Below are 19,190 nucleotides of genomic sequence, written 5' to 3'. Positions count from 1 at the left end.
TGTGAGGTAATTATAAAAATTTTTCTCATTCTATTGACAAAGACTAGATCTAGGTATCGTGGGGCATAATGGTCATTTAGCAATTGTATATTCTATTTATGTAGCCTTTTAGTTGTCCTTAAAAATCCTAAACATTTTTTTTTTTTTTCTTTTTCAATGCCGACAGATATCTGGCTACCGGAGAATCTTTTGCGTCACTGCATTACCAATTTAGACTGGGGAAGTCAACAATTTGCCAACTGGTTCGGGAAACTTGTGATGCCATTTGGAACAACTTGCAACCACTTGTGCTACCAACCCCAACATCAGAAATGTGGCTAGCGATTTCCCAACAGTTCGAGGATGTGGCTAATTTCCCCAATTGTATTGGTGCCGTGGACGGCAAGCACATACGGATTCAGAAACCAGCGCATAGTGGGTCCCTGTACTATAATTATAAAAAATACTTCTCGATAATCTTGATGGCTATTGCGGATGCAAGATACCGGTTTGTAGCTGTGGATATTGGTCCGTATGGCCGTACTAACGATTCAAGAGTCTTCAGAGACTCCAACATGGGGAGATGTTTGTATAACAACAATTTTAACTTGCCCTCATCACGACCTCTACCGGGGACCGAAGACCCAAGTTTGCCCTTTGTTTTAGTTGGTGATGAGGCATTCCAACTTGGGCAAAATCTCCTCAAACCGTACTCAAGCCGCAGTCTGAACTCCACCAAGCGCATTTTTAATTATCGCTTGAGCCGGGCAAGACGTTATGTGGAGTGCGCCTTTGGGATTTTGACATTAAAATGGCGAATTCTACTAACGTGCATGCAACTGCAACCAGAAAATGTGGACCGTGTTGTGAAGGCATGCATCTGTCTGCATAATTTTGTGGCCAGACATGAACCCCAGGTGGTTGACCCCGATGAATGTGAGTCGAACCTCATGAGCATTGAATCTACTGCTGTTCGGTCTGCAGCACAAATAATGAGGATCCGTGACCAATTTGCACAGTACTTCATACATGAGGGGCATGTTCCATGGCAAGACAGACACGTGTAAAATTTATTTCAAGTCTGAAGCTGTGTCCTGATGTGTTTTTTGTTTTTTGGTTTTTTTTTATTTCCCATATGTCTTGTAAAATATGTCTTGTAAAATGTTACATTACTGTTATGTTGTGTTCACAGTCATACAAGAATCAGATTTTAAACAGTTTACTTAAGTTTCTGAATTTTTATGAAAGAACAGTTGTGAACTTGTTACATATGATATCCCATAGGGATGTAAAAAAACACACACGAAATTGGGTGGTAAAAAAACAATAAACCAAAGAACGTGAAACACAGTTTGCACCTGGCTGGGGACACTGAGCTGTACTACAGACTCTGGTATTGCGCGGGCGTATTGTCTGCCCAGGTGTATGATGGACTGCTACTTTGTCTCTGATGTTCCATGCTCGTTTCACACCGGGCTCTATATTGAGGGTTGTAGGCCGGCATGTCTATGCTTCTGGTTCTCGATGGAGCTGGCTCCTGGGGTCCCACAAATTCCTCAAGAAGGTCATTCAGTCTTTGCCGAAACAAAAGGTTTCTGTGTGCCGGGATATTTTGTGCTACGGGAACATAGGACAAAAAAAGTAGCTTCCACTCATTTGCAGAATATACAGACTCGCGAGATTGTAAGTCGGTAATTTCCCGCCTCAGGTCTTTCAGTTCACTCCGACACATGTCCTCAACCCGCTGAAGTCCATCGACAATAATGGCATCAGCTTCATCTTTTTGTGAAGCTCGCTTGCGTCCACGCACTGATTGCAACCGGGCACTCACACCTGAAGCCACAGTGCTTCTCTCCCCAGATCGTGGCTCGCTGATGACAGAGACGTCTTCAGTGCCCGTCTGCTGACTTGGTTCCAGTGGAGATGGCTCCAGTTCTTCTGCCTGTCTAGGCGCGGCGGTACTGCATATCGTGCTGGAACCAAAAAAAAATATATATTTAGCTTTAATTTTTAAACAATTTTGTCTCGCACGCAGACTAATTTGTACTTACGAGCGCTGAGACACTGTTTTTTGAAGAAAGAGCAATTGCTCGTAATGCACATACGGGGTCACCCGTTTGGCACCTGATCCACTTGGTGGATTTTGACTATTCCGGTAGTCACGGACAAAGCGGTCCCTTATTGATTTCCAACGGGTATGGACCGCATCCGCTGTAATTTTTAAAAAAAGGTAAAAAATATATATATATATATATATTAGTAGACAGTTCTTATTTTGATAGTTTAAAAATTGTGTATAGTTAGTTAAGATAGTTGATATATAGCTAGTAGATAGATAGTTGATAGATAGTAATTATAGATGATAGAGATATAGTTTAGTGTATAGGTAGTTGATAGTTCAGAGATAGATAGTAGACAATTTAACATCACCAATATTTACCAATTTTTTTCTTTGAGGTTGACGACTTCTCCATGTATCGGGGATCGAAGTGAGAGATAATTTGATCCCACAACTTCCGGTTCTTTACTATGTCATGGTGGGAGCTGTCGCTTTGGTCCCATATTGAGGGGTTGGCTTCCACAAGGTTGATCAGTGTCTCATTGTGAATGGTCAACGGCTCTTCGTCAACCACAATCCTTTTTTTTTTTTGGCTCGCTGACTTGGACTATGTAAACACAAAGCGTAATGTTGAAAGGTTCAATTATAGATAGATACAGAGATAGATAGATACAGAGATAGATAGATACAGAGATAGATAGATACATAGATAGATACATAGATAGATAGATAGATAGATACATAGATAGATACAGCGAAAGATAGAGAGAGAGAGAGAGAGATAGTGGATAGATAGTTTATAGATATAGCAGATAGAAAGTGAATAGATAGATTGTAGATACATTTCTAGTTTTATATTTACCACTGGCAGTTGTGGAGACGACAGACGGCGAGGAACCTTCTTCCTCTTGTGTCCTCCGTGTGCCACAACCTATTGTGTATGTAAATGGAAAAAAAAATTACATTTCTTTGATCAATAAATTTATGTTTGCAAAACTTAAAAATGTCTGCTATGTACCTTTGTTGGTTTTGCCTGTTTTTTTTGGGGGGGCCTAGCAGCCTCGGGCTCCGAAGACTCCTATTTGCAATAGAAACATGATTATACATATATATATAGCTTAATACACTGAATTTTCACACAAATTTTAGTGGTTTTTTAAAGTGCAAGCCTACCGACTGAGAAGAAAAAACCGCAGACACGCTGCTGCTGCTGCTGCTGCTTCCCTCACTATCCGACATCTGCAACAAAGCAATACATTTTTAGTACACACACATCCGTCGTACAATACAGACTCCCATGATGTATACAGAGATATCTACTATATAATTGTCTAGGGAACTTCCGTCTTTCTGTCCTTCTGTCACGGTATTAATTCGCTGATTGGCCTCGGCAGCTGCCTGTCATGGCTGCCGCGGCCAATCAGCGACGCGCACAGTCAGAAAAAAAAGGGCCGCCCCGCACTCACTGCCCGGCGCCCGCATACACCCCTCTACTCACCGCTCACACAGGGTACTGTGACAAACGTCGCTGTGCAATATACTACGTGACTGGGTTCTGTATACTACGTCGCTGGGTGCTGTATACTACTTCACTGTGCAATACACTACGTGGCTCTGTGATGTATACTACGTCACTGGGCAATATACTACGTAGCTGGGCAATATACTACATGCTACATGGCTGGGCAATATACTACGTGGACATGCATATTCTAGAATACCCAATGCATTATCGGGCCACCATCTAGTATATATATATATATACAAATGTACTTACATTTCCTGTGATCTTTTGCAAGACACTTTTTCTCTGGTGTGCAGCAGGCCTCAGGATGTGCGCTGGGGACAGTAATGGCCGAAATCCTGTTTCCTGTCACATGACCACATGGACATCCCTCAAACGCTATTAAAACGTATGGTTCTTTTTTGAAATTTATCAAGATTTGCATCTGGCTGCGTTTGCAATAGACATCAATGGCAGAATTAACGCTTCCGTTAGTATTGCGTTAGCTTGGCCGGACCCAAAAACGCTGCAAGCCGCGTTCCAAGGTCCGTCAGAAAAAAACGTTATGTGACTAACGCATGCCAAATTTGGCATGCGTCACGAGGCGTCAGACAATGCAAGTCTATGGGCGCGTTAGTATGTGCGTTATATTGCGTTTTCACTACTTAAAAACGTGTCCGTTAGACGGACTCACCTAGCGCAATGTGAACCTAGCCTAACTCCAACACACCCCTAACCCTAATCTCAACCCGATCCATAATCCTAATCACAACCCTAACGATAATCACAACCCTAACCCCAAAACAGCCCTAATCTCAACCCTAACCATAACCCTAATCAAAACCCTAAATCCAACACACCCCTAACCCTAATCCCAACCCTAACCCTAATCCAAACCCTAATCCCAAACATAACCCTAATCCCAACCCTAATCCCAAACGTAACCCTAATCCCAACCCTAATCCAAACCCTAACCCTAATCCCAACTCTAACCCTAACTTTAGCCCCAACCCTAACCCTAACTTTAGCCCCAACCCTAACCATAACTTTAGCCCCCGTCGTCACAAAAAAAGTTCAATGTAACCTTTTTTTTGTACGTCGCGTCCGCCATTTCCGCGCATGCGTGGCCGTAACTCTGCCCCCTCCTCCCCAGGACATAGACTGGGCAGCGGATGCGTTGAAAAACTGCATCCGCTGCCCACGTTGTGCACAATTTTCACAACGTGCGTCGGTACGTCGGGCCGACGCATTGCGACCGCCCCGTACCGACGCAAGTGTGAAAGAAGCCTAAGGCTACTTTCACACTAGCGTCGTACTCGGCCCATCGCAGTGTGTCAGGCCGACGTACCGACGCTAGCGTTGTAAGCGCCGCACAACGGGTGCAGCGGATGCTGTTTTTTCAACGCATCCGCTGCCCCATTGTGAGGTGCGGGGAGGCGGGGGCGGAGTTCCGGCCGCGCATGCGCGGTCGGAAATGGCGGACACGTCGCACAAAAAACTTACATGTAGCTTTTTTTGTGCCGACGGTCCGCCAAAGCACGACGCATCCGTCGCACGACGGATGCGACGTGTGGCAATCCGTCGCAATGCGTCGCTAATGCAAGCCAATGGAGAAAAAACGCATCCTGCAAGCACTTTTGCAGGATGCGTTTTTTCTCCAATGACGCATTGCGACGGAAGCCAAAAAACGCTAGTGTGAAAGTAGCCTAACCCTAACCCTAACCCTAGCCCTAACCCTAACCCTAAATTTAGCCCCAACCCTAACCCTAACCCTAACCCTAGCCCTAACCCTAACCCTAAATTTAGCCCCAACCCTAACCCTAAATTTAGCCCCAACCCTAACCCTAACCCTAACCCTAATTTTAGCCCCAACTCGTCACTCGGCAGGAGAAGACAGAAGAGGACCCAGGGACACCGGGTGAGTATGTTAGGGTCCCCGAATCCCCCTATTTCTCTGTCCTCTGATGTGCGATCACATCAGAGGACAGAGAATTACAGATCGCTTTTTTTTTTTTTTTTGCGGTCGCCGGTAAACTGTTAATTACCGGCGATCGCAAAACAGGGGTCGGTGCAAAACGACCCCGATCATGTTCTTTGGGGTCTCGGCTACCCTCGGCAGCCGAGACCCCAAAGATCTTCCGGGTGCCGGGCGGCGGGCGCACTGCGCGTGCGCCCGCCATTTTTTCCCGGAAAAAAGATGCGGCGCCCATCGGGAGCCACGAGGAGCACCGGGGGAGATAGGTGAGTATTGGAGGGCTATTGGGGGCCATCGGGGACCCTATTTCTCTGTCCTCCGATGTGCGATCACATCGGAGGACAGAGAAATTAAAAGGCAAATCGCGTTTTTTTTTTTTTTGTTGCGACCACTGGTAAATGGGTAATTACCGGCGATCGCAACTCGGGGGTAGGTAAAAACCCCCCGAATCATGTTCTCTGGGGTCTCGGCTACCCTCGGCAACCAAGACCCCAGAAAAAATCTGACTCTGGGGGGCGCTATTCACTTTTTCCACAGCTGTGGAAAAGTACCCTTAGCGGCCGCCATTAAAAGGCGTATCGGCGGTCGTTAAGGGATTAAGACAAATACATATATAACAACAATTAAGACTAAATCCATATAAATACAGTAGTCTGCACCAAGGAGGACAAAAGCTGTTTACCTGATGTGAATAATTGGTCAAAATAAAAAGAGCCAACTTACCCATCAAAGGGGATAAATGATTTGATAAAGCAATCCGCGAAACGCACGTCAGGGGCCTCCCTGGGGCGTAGGCTTGGTCTGGACTTATGATGGGTAAGCTTGCTGATGAACGGACACTACACTTGTGAAGCGGTCACTATGTATGGACTTAGGTCCTTTGATCACTGACTCTCTTAGTACTTACGGAGTGGCTGCAATACTTATTATAGTGGTTTTCTTACCCTAGTCTTTTTACTTTGACCAGTTATTCACCCCAGGTATACAGCTTTTGTCCTCCATGGTGCAGACTACTGTATTTATATGGATTTAGTCTTAATTGTTGTTATATATGTATTTCTCTTAATAAAGGAATTTTTTGGTACTTTTGGATCCATATTGTGGATTGCAGTTACTACGGTTCTGTGTAAGTTTTAAATGTTGTATTTTGGAGTATTCCACATTAATAATTCTTATATATTTGGTAGGGGGAGCTTGATTGTACCATGCTCTTAGCCCCATTATTTCAAAGGTGTTTTTGGATTATTGTGTCAATGTTTTAAAAAATGTATAGTAAAAGGAATATCTCAAATTGAATGGACATGGTAATATAAAAGTAAAAAAAAATCATACCATGGCTAAGAATGTGGGAGTAGTTAAAAGCAGCAACACCTTCTCCTCCACCACCATAACAGCTGATCTGTTAAATTACGGACATTGAATTAATGACACCTCTCTATCTGTTCTGCCCCTTAGTCCCCTAATACACAGAACTCTGGGGCTTTGGAAGATATATCACAACAGCAACTTCTTCCACTTGATTTATTGGATAAGATGAAAAGTCAACCTAAGGGGTCTGTAGTCTGTATTCTGTGGCCTGTGTTTTACTTTGGGGTCTTTATTCATGTAAAAATAAGATTGATTTATCTATTCGAGGGACTGCAATCTGTGGCCTTATCTGAAATATATATTTATTCTGGATTTTGTATTTATTTGAATTTGGTCTGATTTGTTTAACTTTTTGTAGGCTCTATATCTATTTTGGGGTCAGGGCCTGTAATTTTTGTGTTATCTGTTTTAATTATGGGATGCTTTTATACAACGGTTTGTACCCTGCAATCTGCTCCGAGGTAAGTACAGTATTCATTGGTGTCTGTATTTACCGTATTATTCGGCTTATAAGACGCACTTTTTTCCCCAAATTTGAGGGGAAAATGGGGATGCATCTAATAATGTGAATATACCTTACCAGCCGCAGTGGAGCAGGGTCCCAGGGTCACTGCTGGAGGAGGCAAGAGTGGAGCGTTGCAGCAGGCCGGAGGCTGGGATGAGGGGGTGTTCGGATGTGCAACGCTGCGGGTGTTCGGTGGTGCAGGGGCTCCGCCGACATTTTGTGAAAGCCCAGAGCCCTCCCACTTCCATGGTTTACTATGCGGTGGACTACAGGAAAATGGCTGCATGCGCTGATGGGGATCTCGGAACCAAGATATCGGGAGGTGAGGTCTCGGCCCAAGATCTCCATCTGCGCATGCGCCGCATTTTCCCAGGGTCCACTGTATAGTAAACCATGGAAGTGCAGGGGCTCCTGGCTTTCACAAAATGTCAGTGGAGCCTCCGCACCACAGCATTGCACATCCGAACACCGCTTTCTCCCAGTCTGGGGTCCGCAGCATTGCCCCACTCCTGCCTCCACCAACAGTGACCCTGGGACCTTGCTTCACCGTAGCCGCCATCCCTTTATTCTTCACAAATACTTTTCTAACTTGTGCCGGTATATCACATAAAGCCCCAATAAAAGAGATTCACGTTTGTGGGTGTAACGCAGACATTTTTTTGAAAATTTCACTGAATGCACTGTTTTGAACTTCGAGATCAATATTAATTAGAATGTATAATTAAGATGTATAGTCTGTGGTCTGACTATATTTATGAGGTTTAGTGTCTTCATTGTTTAAGGGTCTCTGGGGGTTCCTATTTACATTTTGATGCATCTCACTGTTGTCTGATTTCAGTTCTGTATTTATTTGAGGGTCCCAATTATGCATTTGTTAGAGTGCAATATGTGTGTTCATTGAGATCTGTATTTTTTTGGGAGACAGCATGGCAGTTTTATAAAAGCTATCATGAATCACAAAGTGGCACACACAGCGCAAATGCTCTATAAATTAACCATACACGGTATGTGCCAATACTGGTATAAAATGTGCTAAAAAGTGCCTGAAGCTTCATATATTGTGGCCTTGTTTGGCGTGTATATGTTGATTGGATTTGTTAGATAGCTTCTATAAGTACTGCTGCAGACATTAGATATTTAAACAACTAAGCATCCCACAACAAAAATTATAATACTTGTCGTAGGATATGAAGAGATTCCACCAACATATATTAAAAATATATTTTTATTAAACAAATCCATAAAATGACATAATGAGTAAAATGACAGGGGAAAAAAACTCCAAGTTGAGACACAGAATATCCTTCAAAAATCATCTATAGATTCAAAAGCATGAATGAGCCAAGGGTATTAATAACTAAAGTACAAGCGCTATATTATTAGAAGGGTATAATTACCATATATACTCGAATATAAGCTAACCCGAATATAAGCCAAGGCTCCTAATTTTACAACAAAAAACTGGGAAAACTTATTGACTCGAGTATAAACCTAGTATTCATGGCCCCCTTATCTCTATCCTGGTATGCATGACCCTGCATTCTCTATCCTGGTATGCATGTGTGACGCCCCAGGGTCCTGGTTGTCACAGTGGCATTACTTTCCTCATGGGGAGAGTGACTTGGAAGCGATAGAGGATTCCTTTTTGACAGGTAATCAGCACATACAACACCATTCTGCCTCCAGGCCAGAAAGGGGAGCTTTACACCCGACTTCAGGGGATCTGCTCTCTCTGGACGGGAGGAGGAGTTAGTTGCTAGGCAGTTGCTAGGCAGTAAGGAAGATTTATACAGTTGGTGTTGGACAGCAGACTGGAGCAGTCTGAGGCAGAAGGACGTGTGAGGGGCCGTACAGCCTGAGGTGCTGTAGCTCCTAGATAGCGAAATACAGAAGGAAGAACAACCTTTAGCTAACATGCCAGAGAGCGAAGCACAGGAGAGTGACAACAAGGGAAAATAGCTGAGACTGAGCTACCTCCCTGATAGAGTGCAGATGCCTGTAACTGGAATACCGAGGTTGTGTCATACTCTAGGAGGCACAGCAGAAACCGGTAGGACAGCTAGACTACACGTAACCTGTCTGCCCTAATACCCAGGAGACACAGTGACATATAGAGCCCGGGTCATGATAGAGAACCTGTAAAAAGGCTCGAGTCCCCTGTCATATGGGTTTGTGTCCCACTTCAACAAAGAACAGAGAGAACTGAGAGGACCTTGCTAAGAAGCCATAGGCAGTAAGGGACGAAAATACCACTGCGCTAAGTGGAAGGCTTTTACGTCCACCTGATAAAGCTGGACTCTGAACTCACTTCCAAGCCGGCAGGACCCTGCCTGTACCTGTGATTTGGTGCCCTGGACTGTGGCTACCTGCTATCATCAGTAAACCAGGTAAAAAGACTGCACAACTGTGTCCTTCATTCTTTACTGCACCACTCTCCATCTTCCATCTATTCACTGGGAGCCCAGGGGACCTACTTCACCTGTGAGAAGTTATACCATCTGGCTGCCATAACATCACCCCAGAGGACCTCGTTAAGCAGCATTGGTCATCCCTGACCAAATACCACAGGTGGCGTCACAAACATTATTTTGAAAAAAAAAAAAACCCTTTAAAGACTGTCCCTTTAACATGGGCGCCCAGGGCCATGGACCGGGTCACTGCTGCCATGACACATCCCTTTAAGTAATTGACCCAGTATCGAGTACCCCACGGCCCTGTCGGGCAACTCACATGACCCCTCATCCCTATCCTGGTATACATGGCATCCTCATCCCTATACTGGTAAGCATGGTCCCCTCATCCCCATCCTGGTATGCAATGCCCCCTCACCTCTATCCTGGTATGCATGGTCCCTTTATCCCTATACTGGTATGCATGGCTCCTCATCCCTATCCTGGTGTACATGCTCTTCTCATCCCTATCCTGGTATGCACAGTTCTCTCATCTCTATACTGGCATGCATCGCTCCTCATCCCAATCCTATGCATGGCCTCCTCATGCCTATCCTGGTATGCATGGTGCCCCTCATCCTTATCCTGGCATACATAGCCCCCTCATCGCTATCCTAGTATGAATGGACCCCTCATCCCTATTCTGGTATGAATGGCTACTCATCTCTATCCTGGTTTGCATGTCTGTTGTGTATCCGCTTTTTGGGCTCCCCTGGTGGTTGCTGGTGGTACTGGTGACTTGTTTGCACTTTGCTTCTTCTGTTCACCTGCTTCCATCAGTGTTTGGGAGTTTCCTATTTAGCCTTGCTCTCCAGTCATTTCTTGCCGGTCATCATTGTAACCAGAGCCTTCGGTTGCATCTTCCTGCTACTAGTCTGCTGATCAGCTAAGTGGACTTTGTCCTTTTGATTTGTACCTTTTGTCCAGTTTGCAGTTTTTGTAATTCTCTGTAGCTGGAAGCTCTTGCGGGCTGAAATTGCCACTCCTGTGTCATGAGTTGACACAGGAGTCTTAAAGTAATTTCAGGATGGTTTTTGAAAGGGTTTTCAGTTGACCGTGAAGTCCTCTTTTGTATCCTTCTGCTATCTAGTAAGTGGACCTCTCTTTGCTAAATCTACTTTCATACTGTGTATGTCTTTTCCTCTTAATTCACCGTTATTACATGTGGGGGGCTGCTATCATCTTTTGGGGTATTTCCCTAGAGGTAAGCCAGGTCTGTTTCTTCCTCTACCAGGCATAGTTAGTCCTCCGGCTGGCGCGTGGCATATAGGAAGCCGTAGGTATGCTCCCTGGCTACTGTTAGTTGTGTGGTAGATTTAGCTCACGGTCAACTCGAGTTTCCATCACCCGAGAGCTCGTTCGTTACTTATGTGTTTTTTACGTTCCCTTGCCATTGGGAACCATGACAGTATGACCGGCCTACAAAGTGTTAATTGTTTGGGCTGAAGCAGGAGAAAAAGAAGTGTTGAAGGGAAATTTTTTTTTTTTCTTTACCTCAGAGTTTTGCTGCCTAGCCCTTAATTGCTGTCTAGCTGCTTCTTACCTCCTCTTAACCCTTGAATGGCTCTGACCTTAGCTGTTTAACATGGATGTCCAGAGTTTGGCTGCAGGTTTAAATAATCTTGCTACGAAGGTTCAAGATTTACAAGATTTTGTTATACATGCTCCTATTTCTGAACCTAAAATCCCTACACCAGAGGTGTTTTCCGGAGATAGATCTCGGTTTTTGAATTTCAAATATAATTGTAAATTATTCCTTTCTCTCAGACCTCACTCCTCAGGAGATCCTGTCCAGCAGGTTAAGATTGTAATCTCTTTGCTGCGAGGTGACCCTCAAAATTGGGCATTTTCATTGGCACCAGGGGATCCTGCGTTGCTCAACGTGGATGCGTTTTTTCTGGCTTTAGGGTTGCTTTATGAGGAACCTAATTTGGAGATTCAGGCTGAAAAAGCTTTGATAGCCCTATCTCAGGGGCAAGATGAAGCAGAGATATACTGCCAAAAATTTCGTAGGTGGTCTGTGCTTACTCAGTGGAATGAGTGCGCCTTAGCGGCTAATTTCAGAGAGGGCCTTTCTGATGCCGTTAAAGATGTTATGGTCGGGTTCCCTGCGCCTACAGGTCTGAATGAGTCCATGACAATGGCAATTCAGATTGATCGGCGTTTGCGGGAGCGCAAACCCGTGCACCATTTGGCGGTATCTTCTGAAGAGACGCCAGAGAAAATGCAATGTGACAGAGTTATGTCCAGAAGCGAGCGGCAGAATTATAGGCGTAAAAATGGGTTATGCTTCTATTGTGGTGATTCTGCTCATGTTATATCAGCATGCTCTAAGCGTACTAGGAAGGTTGACAAGTCCATTTCAATTGGCACTTTACAGTCCAAATTTATTTTGTCTGTAACCTTGATTTGTTCATTATCAGTTATTACCGTGGATGCCTATGTGGACTCTGGCGCCGCTCTGAGTCTTATGGACTGGTCCTTTGCCAGGCGCTGTGGGTTTGATTTAGAGCCTCTGGAAGTCCCTATACCTCTGAAGGGTATTGATTCTACACCTTTGGCTTGTAATAAACCACAGTTCTGGACGCAAGTGACTATGCGTATGACTCCAGACCATCAGGAGGTGATTCGCTTCCTTGTGTTGTACAATTTACATGATGTTTTGGTGCTTGGATTACCATGGTTACAGTCTCATAACCCAGTCCTTGACTGGAAGGCTATGTCTGTGTTAAGCTGGGGATGTCGGGGGGCTCATGGGGACACTCCTATGGTGTCCATTTCGTCATCTATTCCATCTGAGATTCCGGCATTTTTGTCTGATTATCGTGATATTTTTGAAGAGCCTAAGATTGGTTCACTCCCTCCTCACAGGGATTGTGATTGCGCCATAGATCTGATTCCTGGCAGTAAATTTCCAAAGGGTCATTTGTTTAACCTATCTGTACCTGAACATGCTGCTATGCGCGAGTATATTAAGGAGTCCCTGGAAAAGGGACATATTCGTCCTTCTTCATCACCTTTAGGAGCCGGTTTTTTCTTTGTCTCTAAAAAGGATGGCTCTCTGAGGCCTTGTATTGATTATCGTCTCCTGAATAAAATTACAGTCAAATATCAGTATCCGTTGCCTTTGCTGACTGATTTGTTTGCTCGCATAAGGGGGGCTAAGTGGTTCTCTAAGATTGATCTTCGTGGGGCGTATAATTTGGTGCGAATTAAGCAGGGGGATGAGTGGAAGACCGCATTTAATACGCCTGAGGGCCATTTTGAGTATTTGGTAATGCCTTTCGGCCTTTCTAATGCACCTTCTGTCTTTCAGTCCTTAATGCATGATATTTTCCGTGAATATTTGGATAAATTTATGATTGTGTACTTGGATGATATTTTGATTTTTTCTGATGACTGGGAGTCTCATGTTCAGCAGGTCAGGAGGGTATTTCAGGTTTTGCGGGAGAATTCTTTGTGTGTAAAGGGTTCAAAGTGTGTTTTTGGGGTTCAAAAAATTTCATTTTTGGGGTATATTTTTTCCCCTTCTTCTATTGAGATGGACCCTGTCAAGGTTCGGGCTATTTACGACTGGACGCAGCCTACTTCTCTGAAGAGTCTCCAGAAATTCTTGGGCTTTGCTAATTTTTATCGTCGATTTATAGCTGGTTTTTCTGGCGTTGCTAAACCTCTGACGGATTTGACTAAAGAGGGTGCTGATGTTGCCAATTGGTCCCCTGCTGCCGTGGAGGCCTATCGGGAGCTTAAGCGCCGCTTCTTGTCTGCCCCTGTGTTGCGCCAGCCTGATGTTTCTCTTCCCTTTCAGGTTGAGGTCGATGCTTCCGAGATCGGAGCGGGGGCGGTTTTGTCGCAGAAAAGTTCCGACTGCTCAGTGATGAGACCTTGTGCGTTCTTTTCGCGAAAATTTTCGGCCGCCGAGCGAAACTATGATGTTGGTAATCGGGAGCTTTTGGCCATGAAGTGGGCATTTGAGGAGTGGCGTCATTGGCTTGAGGGTGCCAGACATCAGGTGGTAGTTTTGACTGATCACAAGAATTTAATTTATTTGGAGTCTGCCAGGCGCCTGAATCCTAGACAGGCACGTTGGTCGTTGTTCTTTTCCCGGTTTAATTTTGTGGTCTCGTACTTACCGGGTTCTAGGAATGTGAAAGCAGATGCTCTTTCTAGGAGTTTTGAGCCTGACTCTCCTGGGAATTCTGAACCTGCTGGTGTCCTTAAGGATGGAGTGGTTTTGTCTGCTGTCTCTCCAGATTTGCAACGTGCTTTGCAAGAATTTCAGGCGGATAGACCTGATCGTTGTCCGTCTGGTAGACTGTTTGTTCCTGACGAATGGACCACTAGAGTCATCTCGGAAGTTCATTCTTCTACTCTGGCAGGTCATCCGGGAATTTTTGGCACCAGAGATTTGGTGGCTAGATCCTTCTGGTGGCCTTCCCTGTCTCGAGATGTGCGTGTTTTTGTGCAGTCTTGCGATGTGTGTGCTCGGGCCAAGCCTTGTTGTTCTAGGGCTAGTGGGTTGTTGTTGCCCTTGCCTATTCCGAAGAGGCCTTGGACGCACATCTCTATGGACTTTATCTCGGATCTCCCTGTTTTTCAGAAGATGTCTGTCATCTGGGTGGTGTGTGACCGTTTTTCTAAAATGGTTCATTTGGTGCCATTGCCTAAGTTGCCTTCCTCATCTGAGTTGGTCCCTCTGTTTTTTCAAAATGTGGTTCGCTTGCATGGTATTCCAGAAAACATCGTTTCTGACAGGGGTACCCAGTTCGTGTCTAGATTTTGGCGGGCAGTCTGTGCCAGGTTGGGCATTGATTTGTCCTTTTCGTCTGCATTCCATCCTCAGACCAATGGCCAGACGGAGCGAACTAATCAAACTTTGGAGACTTATTTGAGGTGTTTTGTGTCTGCGGATCAGGATGATTGGGTTGCCTTTCTGCCGTTGGCGGAGTTTGCTCTTAATAATCGGGCTAGTTCTGCCACTTTGGTTTCTCCTTTCTTTTGCAATTCAGGGTTTCATCCGCGTTTTTCATCTGGTCAGGTTGAATCTTCGGATTGTCCTGGAGTGGATGCGGTGGTGGATCGGTTGCATCGGATTTGGGGACAAGTGGTGGATAATTTGGAATTGTCCCAGGAGAGGACTCAGCAGTTTGCTAACCGTCGTCGTCGTGTTGGTCCCCACCTTCGCGTTGGGGACTTGGTGTGGTTGTCTTCCCGTTTTGTCCCTATGAGGGTTTCTTCTCCCAAATTTAAGCCTCGGTTCATCGGTCCTTATAGGATTTTGGAGATTCTTAACCCTGTTTCCTTTCGTTTGGACCTCCCGGCATCTTTCGCTATCCATAATGTGTTCCATCGGTCGTTGTTGCGGAGATATGAGGTACCGGTGGTTCCTTCTACTGAACCTCCTGCTCCTGTGCTGGTGGAGGGTGAATTGGAGTACATCGTGGAGAAGATCTTGGACTCCCGTATTTCCAGACGGAGACTTCAATATCTGGTTAAATGGAAAGGCTATGGTCAGGAAGATAATTCTTGGGTAACTGCCTCTGATGTTCATGCCTCGGATTTGGTTCGTGCCTTTCATAGGGCTCATCCAGATCGCCCTGGCGGTTCTTGTGAGGGTTCGGTGCCCCCTCCTTAAGGGGAGGGTACTGTTGTGTATCCGCTTTTTGGGCTCCCCTGGTGGTTGCTGGTGGTACTGGTGACTTGTTTGCACTTTGCTTCTTCTGTTCACCTGCTTCCATCAGTGTTTGGGAGTTTCCTATTTAGCCTTGCTCTCCAGTCATTTCCTTGCCGGTCATCATTGTAACCAGAGCCTTCGGTTGCATGTTCCTGCTACTAGTCTGCTGATCAGCTAAGTGGACTTTGTCCTTTTGATTTGTACCTTTTGTCCAGTTTGCAGTTTTTGTAATTCTCTGTAGCTGGAAGCTCTTGCGGGCTGAAATTGCCACTCCTGTGTCATGAGTTGACACAGGAGTCTTAAAGTAATTTCAGGATGGTTTTTGAAAGGGTTTTCAGTTGACCGTGAAGTCCTCTTTTGTATCCTTCTGCTATCTAGTAAGTGGACCTCTCTTTGCTAAACCTACTTTCATACTGTGTATGTCTTTTCCTCTTAATTCACCGTTATTACATGTGGGGGGCTGCTATCATCTTTTGGGGTATTTCCCTAGAGGTAAGCCAGGTCTGTTTCTTCCTCTACCAGGCGTAGTTAGTCCTCCGGCTGGCGCGTGGCATATAGGAAGCCGTAGGTATGCTCCCTGGCTACTGTTAGTTGTGTGGTAGATTTAGCTCACGGTCAACTCGAGTTTCCATCACCCGAGAGCTCGTTCGTTACTTATGTGTTTTTTACGTTCCCTTGCCATTGGGAACCATGACACATGTCCCCCTCATCCCTATCCAAGTTTGCATGGCCCCCATCAGAAAAACATAAAAAAATAAACCATCCTACTTACCTTCCCTGCACTCCCTCGCAACATCTTGTTCTGATGCCAGCAGCTGCAACAGCTGGTCGATCACGTGTGCCCACTACTAATGAAATGAATATTCACTGCACTCCACACTCATGGGATTGGAGAGCAGTGAATATTCATTTCGAAGCTGGTGGCTGTGACTACTGTGCCCGCTATTAAAGAGAAATGAATATTCAATGAGAGTGCAGTGAATATTCATTTCTCTTTAGTAGTAGGCACAGGAGTTAGCCGCAGCAGCCATCTACTGCCTCCTAAGACCCGCTGCTCTGCCGCTGCTGCTCCCTCAGTCATGTGGGAGCCTCAAGCGAGTATAAGCTGAGGGGGCTTTTTTATCCTAAAAATGTGCTGAAAAACTTGGCTTATACTCGATTATATACAGTATCCACCCAAATGGCTAGATCTTCAATGGTCTCATATGTAGTATTAGCTTCAGGTAGTATACATCAAATCAGTCTACAAAGGGTGTATTACCTAAAATTTTGCGTCACCGAAAAAGGTTCCAGGTTCTAAGTCTCTCAAATCCGACACCATTTCACCTTGCTTTTTCAATGGATGACCCCAGAAGAAGGGATGCAAAAAGGTGTAGGGGTGGAGAGACACAGACCCTGGGACCTTTTCGGTGGCACGTTATTTTCATATGCTGGTACAAGTATTATTAACATTTTTGTCGTGGTTTGTTTGGTTGTTTCATTGTTAGTGAAGTGTCTAGCATTGCATTATTTCATTGGGACTATTGTGATTAATAGACATTAGATATTGCAAGACACTAAGATGTGTTATTTACAGGTCTATTAATACACCCCTGTACATTTGATCTATAAAGGTTATCAGGGACAGATGAATCTAGAATCTTGATACAGTACTGTGATATCACTATAATAATTTTCCTTTAGACTAATTCCTTTAAGGATTTTTGACATTCACCAAAGTGAACTCCAAACGCTTGCAGTAATGTAAAATATGAAAGCCAATGAGTACGCCCCCTTTCCATTTCAATGCCAGCTCTCAGCTGCTGCTCACATCACCGCTGCAGCCAATCACTGAGCGCAGTGGTTCAACGGATGTAGATAGGACAAACCGCTGAGTTCAGTGATTCACTGTTATCGTGATGTCACATATGCAGCCAATACAGAGAGACTGAAGTAATGGTGAAGAACAGGCGCTGGACCTAGGGAGAAGTGGTACTAGTTATTGTTATTTGACATTACTGCAAGCATTTGGGGTTTAGTTTGTTGAAAGTAGAAATCACAATCACAATATGTTTATCATCTAAATTTATTATTTTGAATGTATTAATGCATAAATGTGTTTATTCTGTCCATACAGTTTGGATATATATTAATAAAATAAGTTGTGACTTTCATACAAAGTTAATATTCCTTTTAGAAATTTTTTGGCCGAATAGCTATTGAGTCACATGTAACATTATGAGTTTTCTGTTTGTATGCTGAACATTGCTATTGCTGTCCTTTAGATATTCCAGATGTGCTTGATGGGAAACAAGTCTGGAGAAGTTGCAGCGAATGGTAGCACGTTTAGGACATGCAGACTGCTCACAGTAGGACAAGCAATGTTGAAAAACGGCTCCAAGGACACTCTCATTTATCCTCGAAGAGGCCACTTCATGATGTTTCCCACGTGGAATGCAGATCTCTAGGTTTCATAACATCCGGGACAAAAACGTGACTCTTTTGTTAAAACGATAGACCTCCATTTCAGCCTCCATTGCCATCTTACTTTGCACCATAATAGCCTTTCAGAGCTGGTGTAATAATTATGGGGGATAATTCAGGAGACTCTTTGCGTGGAACAAGACAACAGGACACAGTTTTATAAGTGGAAAAGTTTATATTATCACACGGTGATTCAAACAGGTGCAGAGAGAAAGCAACAAAGAAATAAACACACACCGGCGCTCCCAGGAGAATGAACTAGAAGGCTGCAGGTGCCTAGACAGTAACTGTGCTAACTCTGTCAAATAGCAAAGGAGAGTATAAAATGGATAAAGACACCGCGCCAACTAGATAAAGCAATACATGGGTATAGAAAGTGAGCGTCTACCTGGGCAAGACGTAAAGCACAATAAAAGTATAACCAATATCAGCAAACCAATAGCCAATAACAGAGTGAATGCCTGTTTTATCCAGAATTTCACATAAAGTGCGTGGCTAATGATAATAGAAAAAGCACACTTACTGACTAATGATGTAGCTGCTTGTAAAGGTGATAGTGTGTTCTCAGTAGGGCTGTAGTCGTTCTGACTTTTAGGAATATTAGTCAACCAGACGGGAAGGTGGCAGCTACTTATATCAATAAAACCATTGGAATCCACCGCCTTACGATGGCATTTGGTTAATACCTGGTCCCCTTCAATGAAAATATTCAGGTCCAGGAAATTGACTGTTGTTTTACTAGTGGTTGCTGTAAATTCCAACCCAAAGTCATTGTGGTTGAGGCTGGCAACAAATACATCCAACTCGTATTGGGGGCCATTCCAAATAAACAATACATCGTCTATAAACCGTTTCCACATGACCAACCCAATATTGTGGTTATTAGTAAGTTTTATGTGTAGCTCCTCCCATCTAGCTACATAAAGATTCGCATAGCTGGGAGCAAAGCGAGTACCCATGGCTGTTCCCCATGTTTGAAGATAGAACTGGCCATCATAAACGAAATAGTTGTGTTCCAAGATAAAAAGAATACTCTCAATAATAAATTGAATCTGTGTATCTTTGTAAGTATTCAACTTGTCCAAATAATATTCCGCCGCTTCACATCCTTTAGAGTGATTTATCACTGTGTAGAGTGATTTAATATCAAGTGTCCCAAGGATAAAACCACTCTCCCAGCGTACCTCCTCAAGTAATTGTAGCACATGGCTCG

At 44.4% G+C, this 19,190-nt stretch overlaps 1 protein-coding gene across 1 annotated transcript; it reads right to left on the bottom strand.

The window, feature by feature from the left end:
- Positions 1 to 586: 586 nt before the first annotated feature.
- Positions 587 to 18,936, bottom strand: LOC143788804 (uncharacterized). Its single transcript, XM_077278705.1, has 6 exons — positions 18,505 to 18,936; positions 3,057 to 3,116; positions 2,901 to 2,969; positions 2,420 to 2,645; positions 2,031 to 2,190; positions 587 to 1,952 (listed from the first exon to the last, which is right to left on the bottom strand). Exons 1-6 carry the CDS (start codon positions 18,934 to 18,936, stop codon positions 1,361 to 1,363), a joined length of 1,539 nt encoding a protein of 512 aa, XP_077134820.1. The 3' UTR covers positions 587 to 1,360.
- Between the last annotated feature and the right edge of the window lie 254 nt (positions 18,937 to 19,190).

The sequence above is a fragment of the Ranitomeya variabilis genome, chromosome 8, assembly GCF_051348905.1.
Source record: "Ranitomeya variabilis isolate aRanVar5 chromosome 8, aRanVar5.hap1, whole genome shotgun sequence".
Lineage (NCBI taxonomy): Eukaryota > Metazoa > Chordata > Amphibia > Anura > Dendrobatidae > Ranitomeya > Ranitomeya variabilis.
Note: the sequence above shows the minus strand (reverse complement) of the source record. Positions and strands in the feature narration are given on the sequence as shown.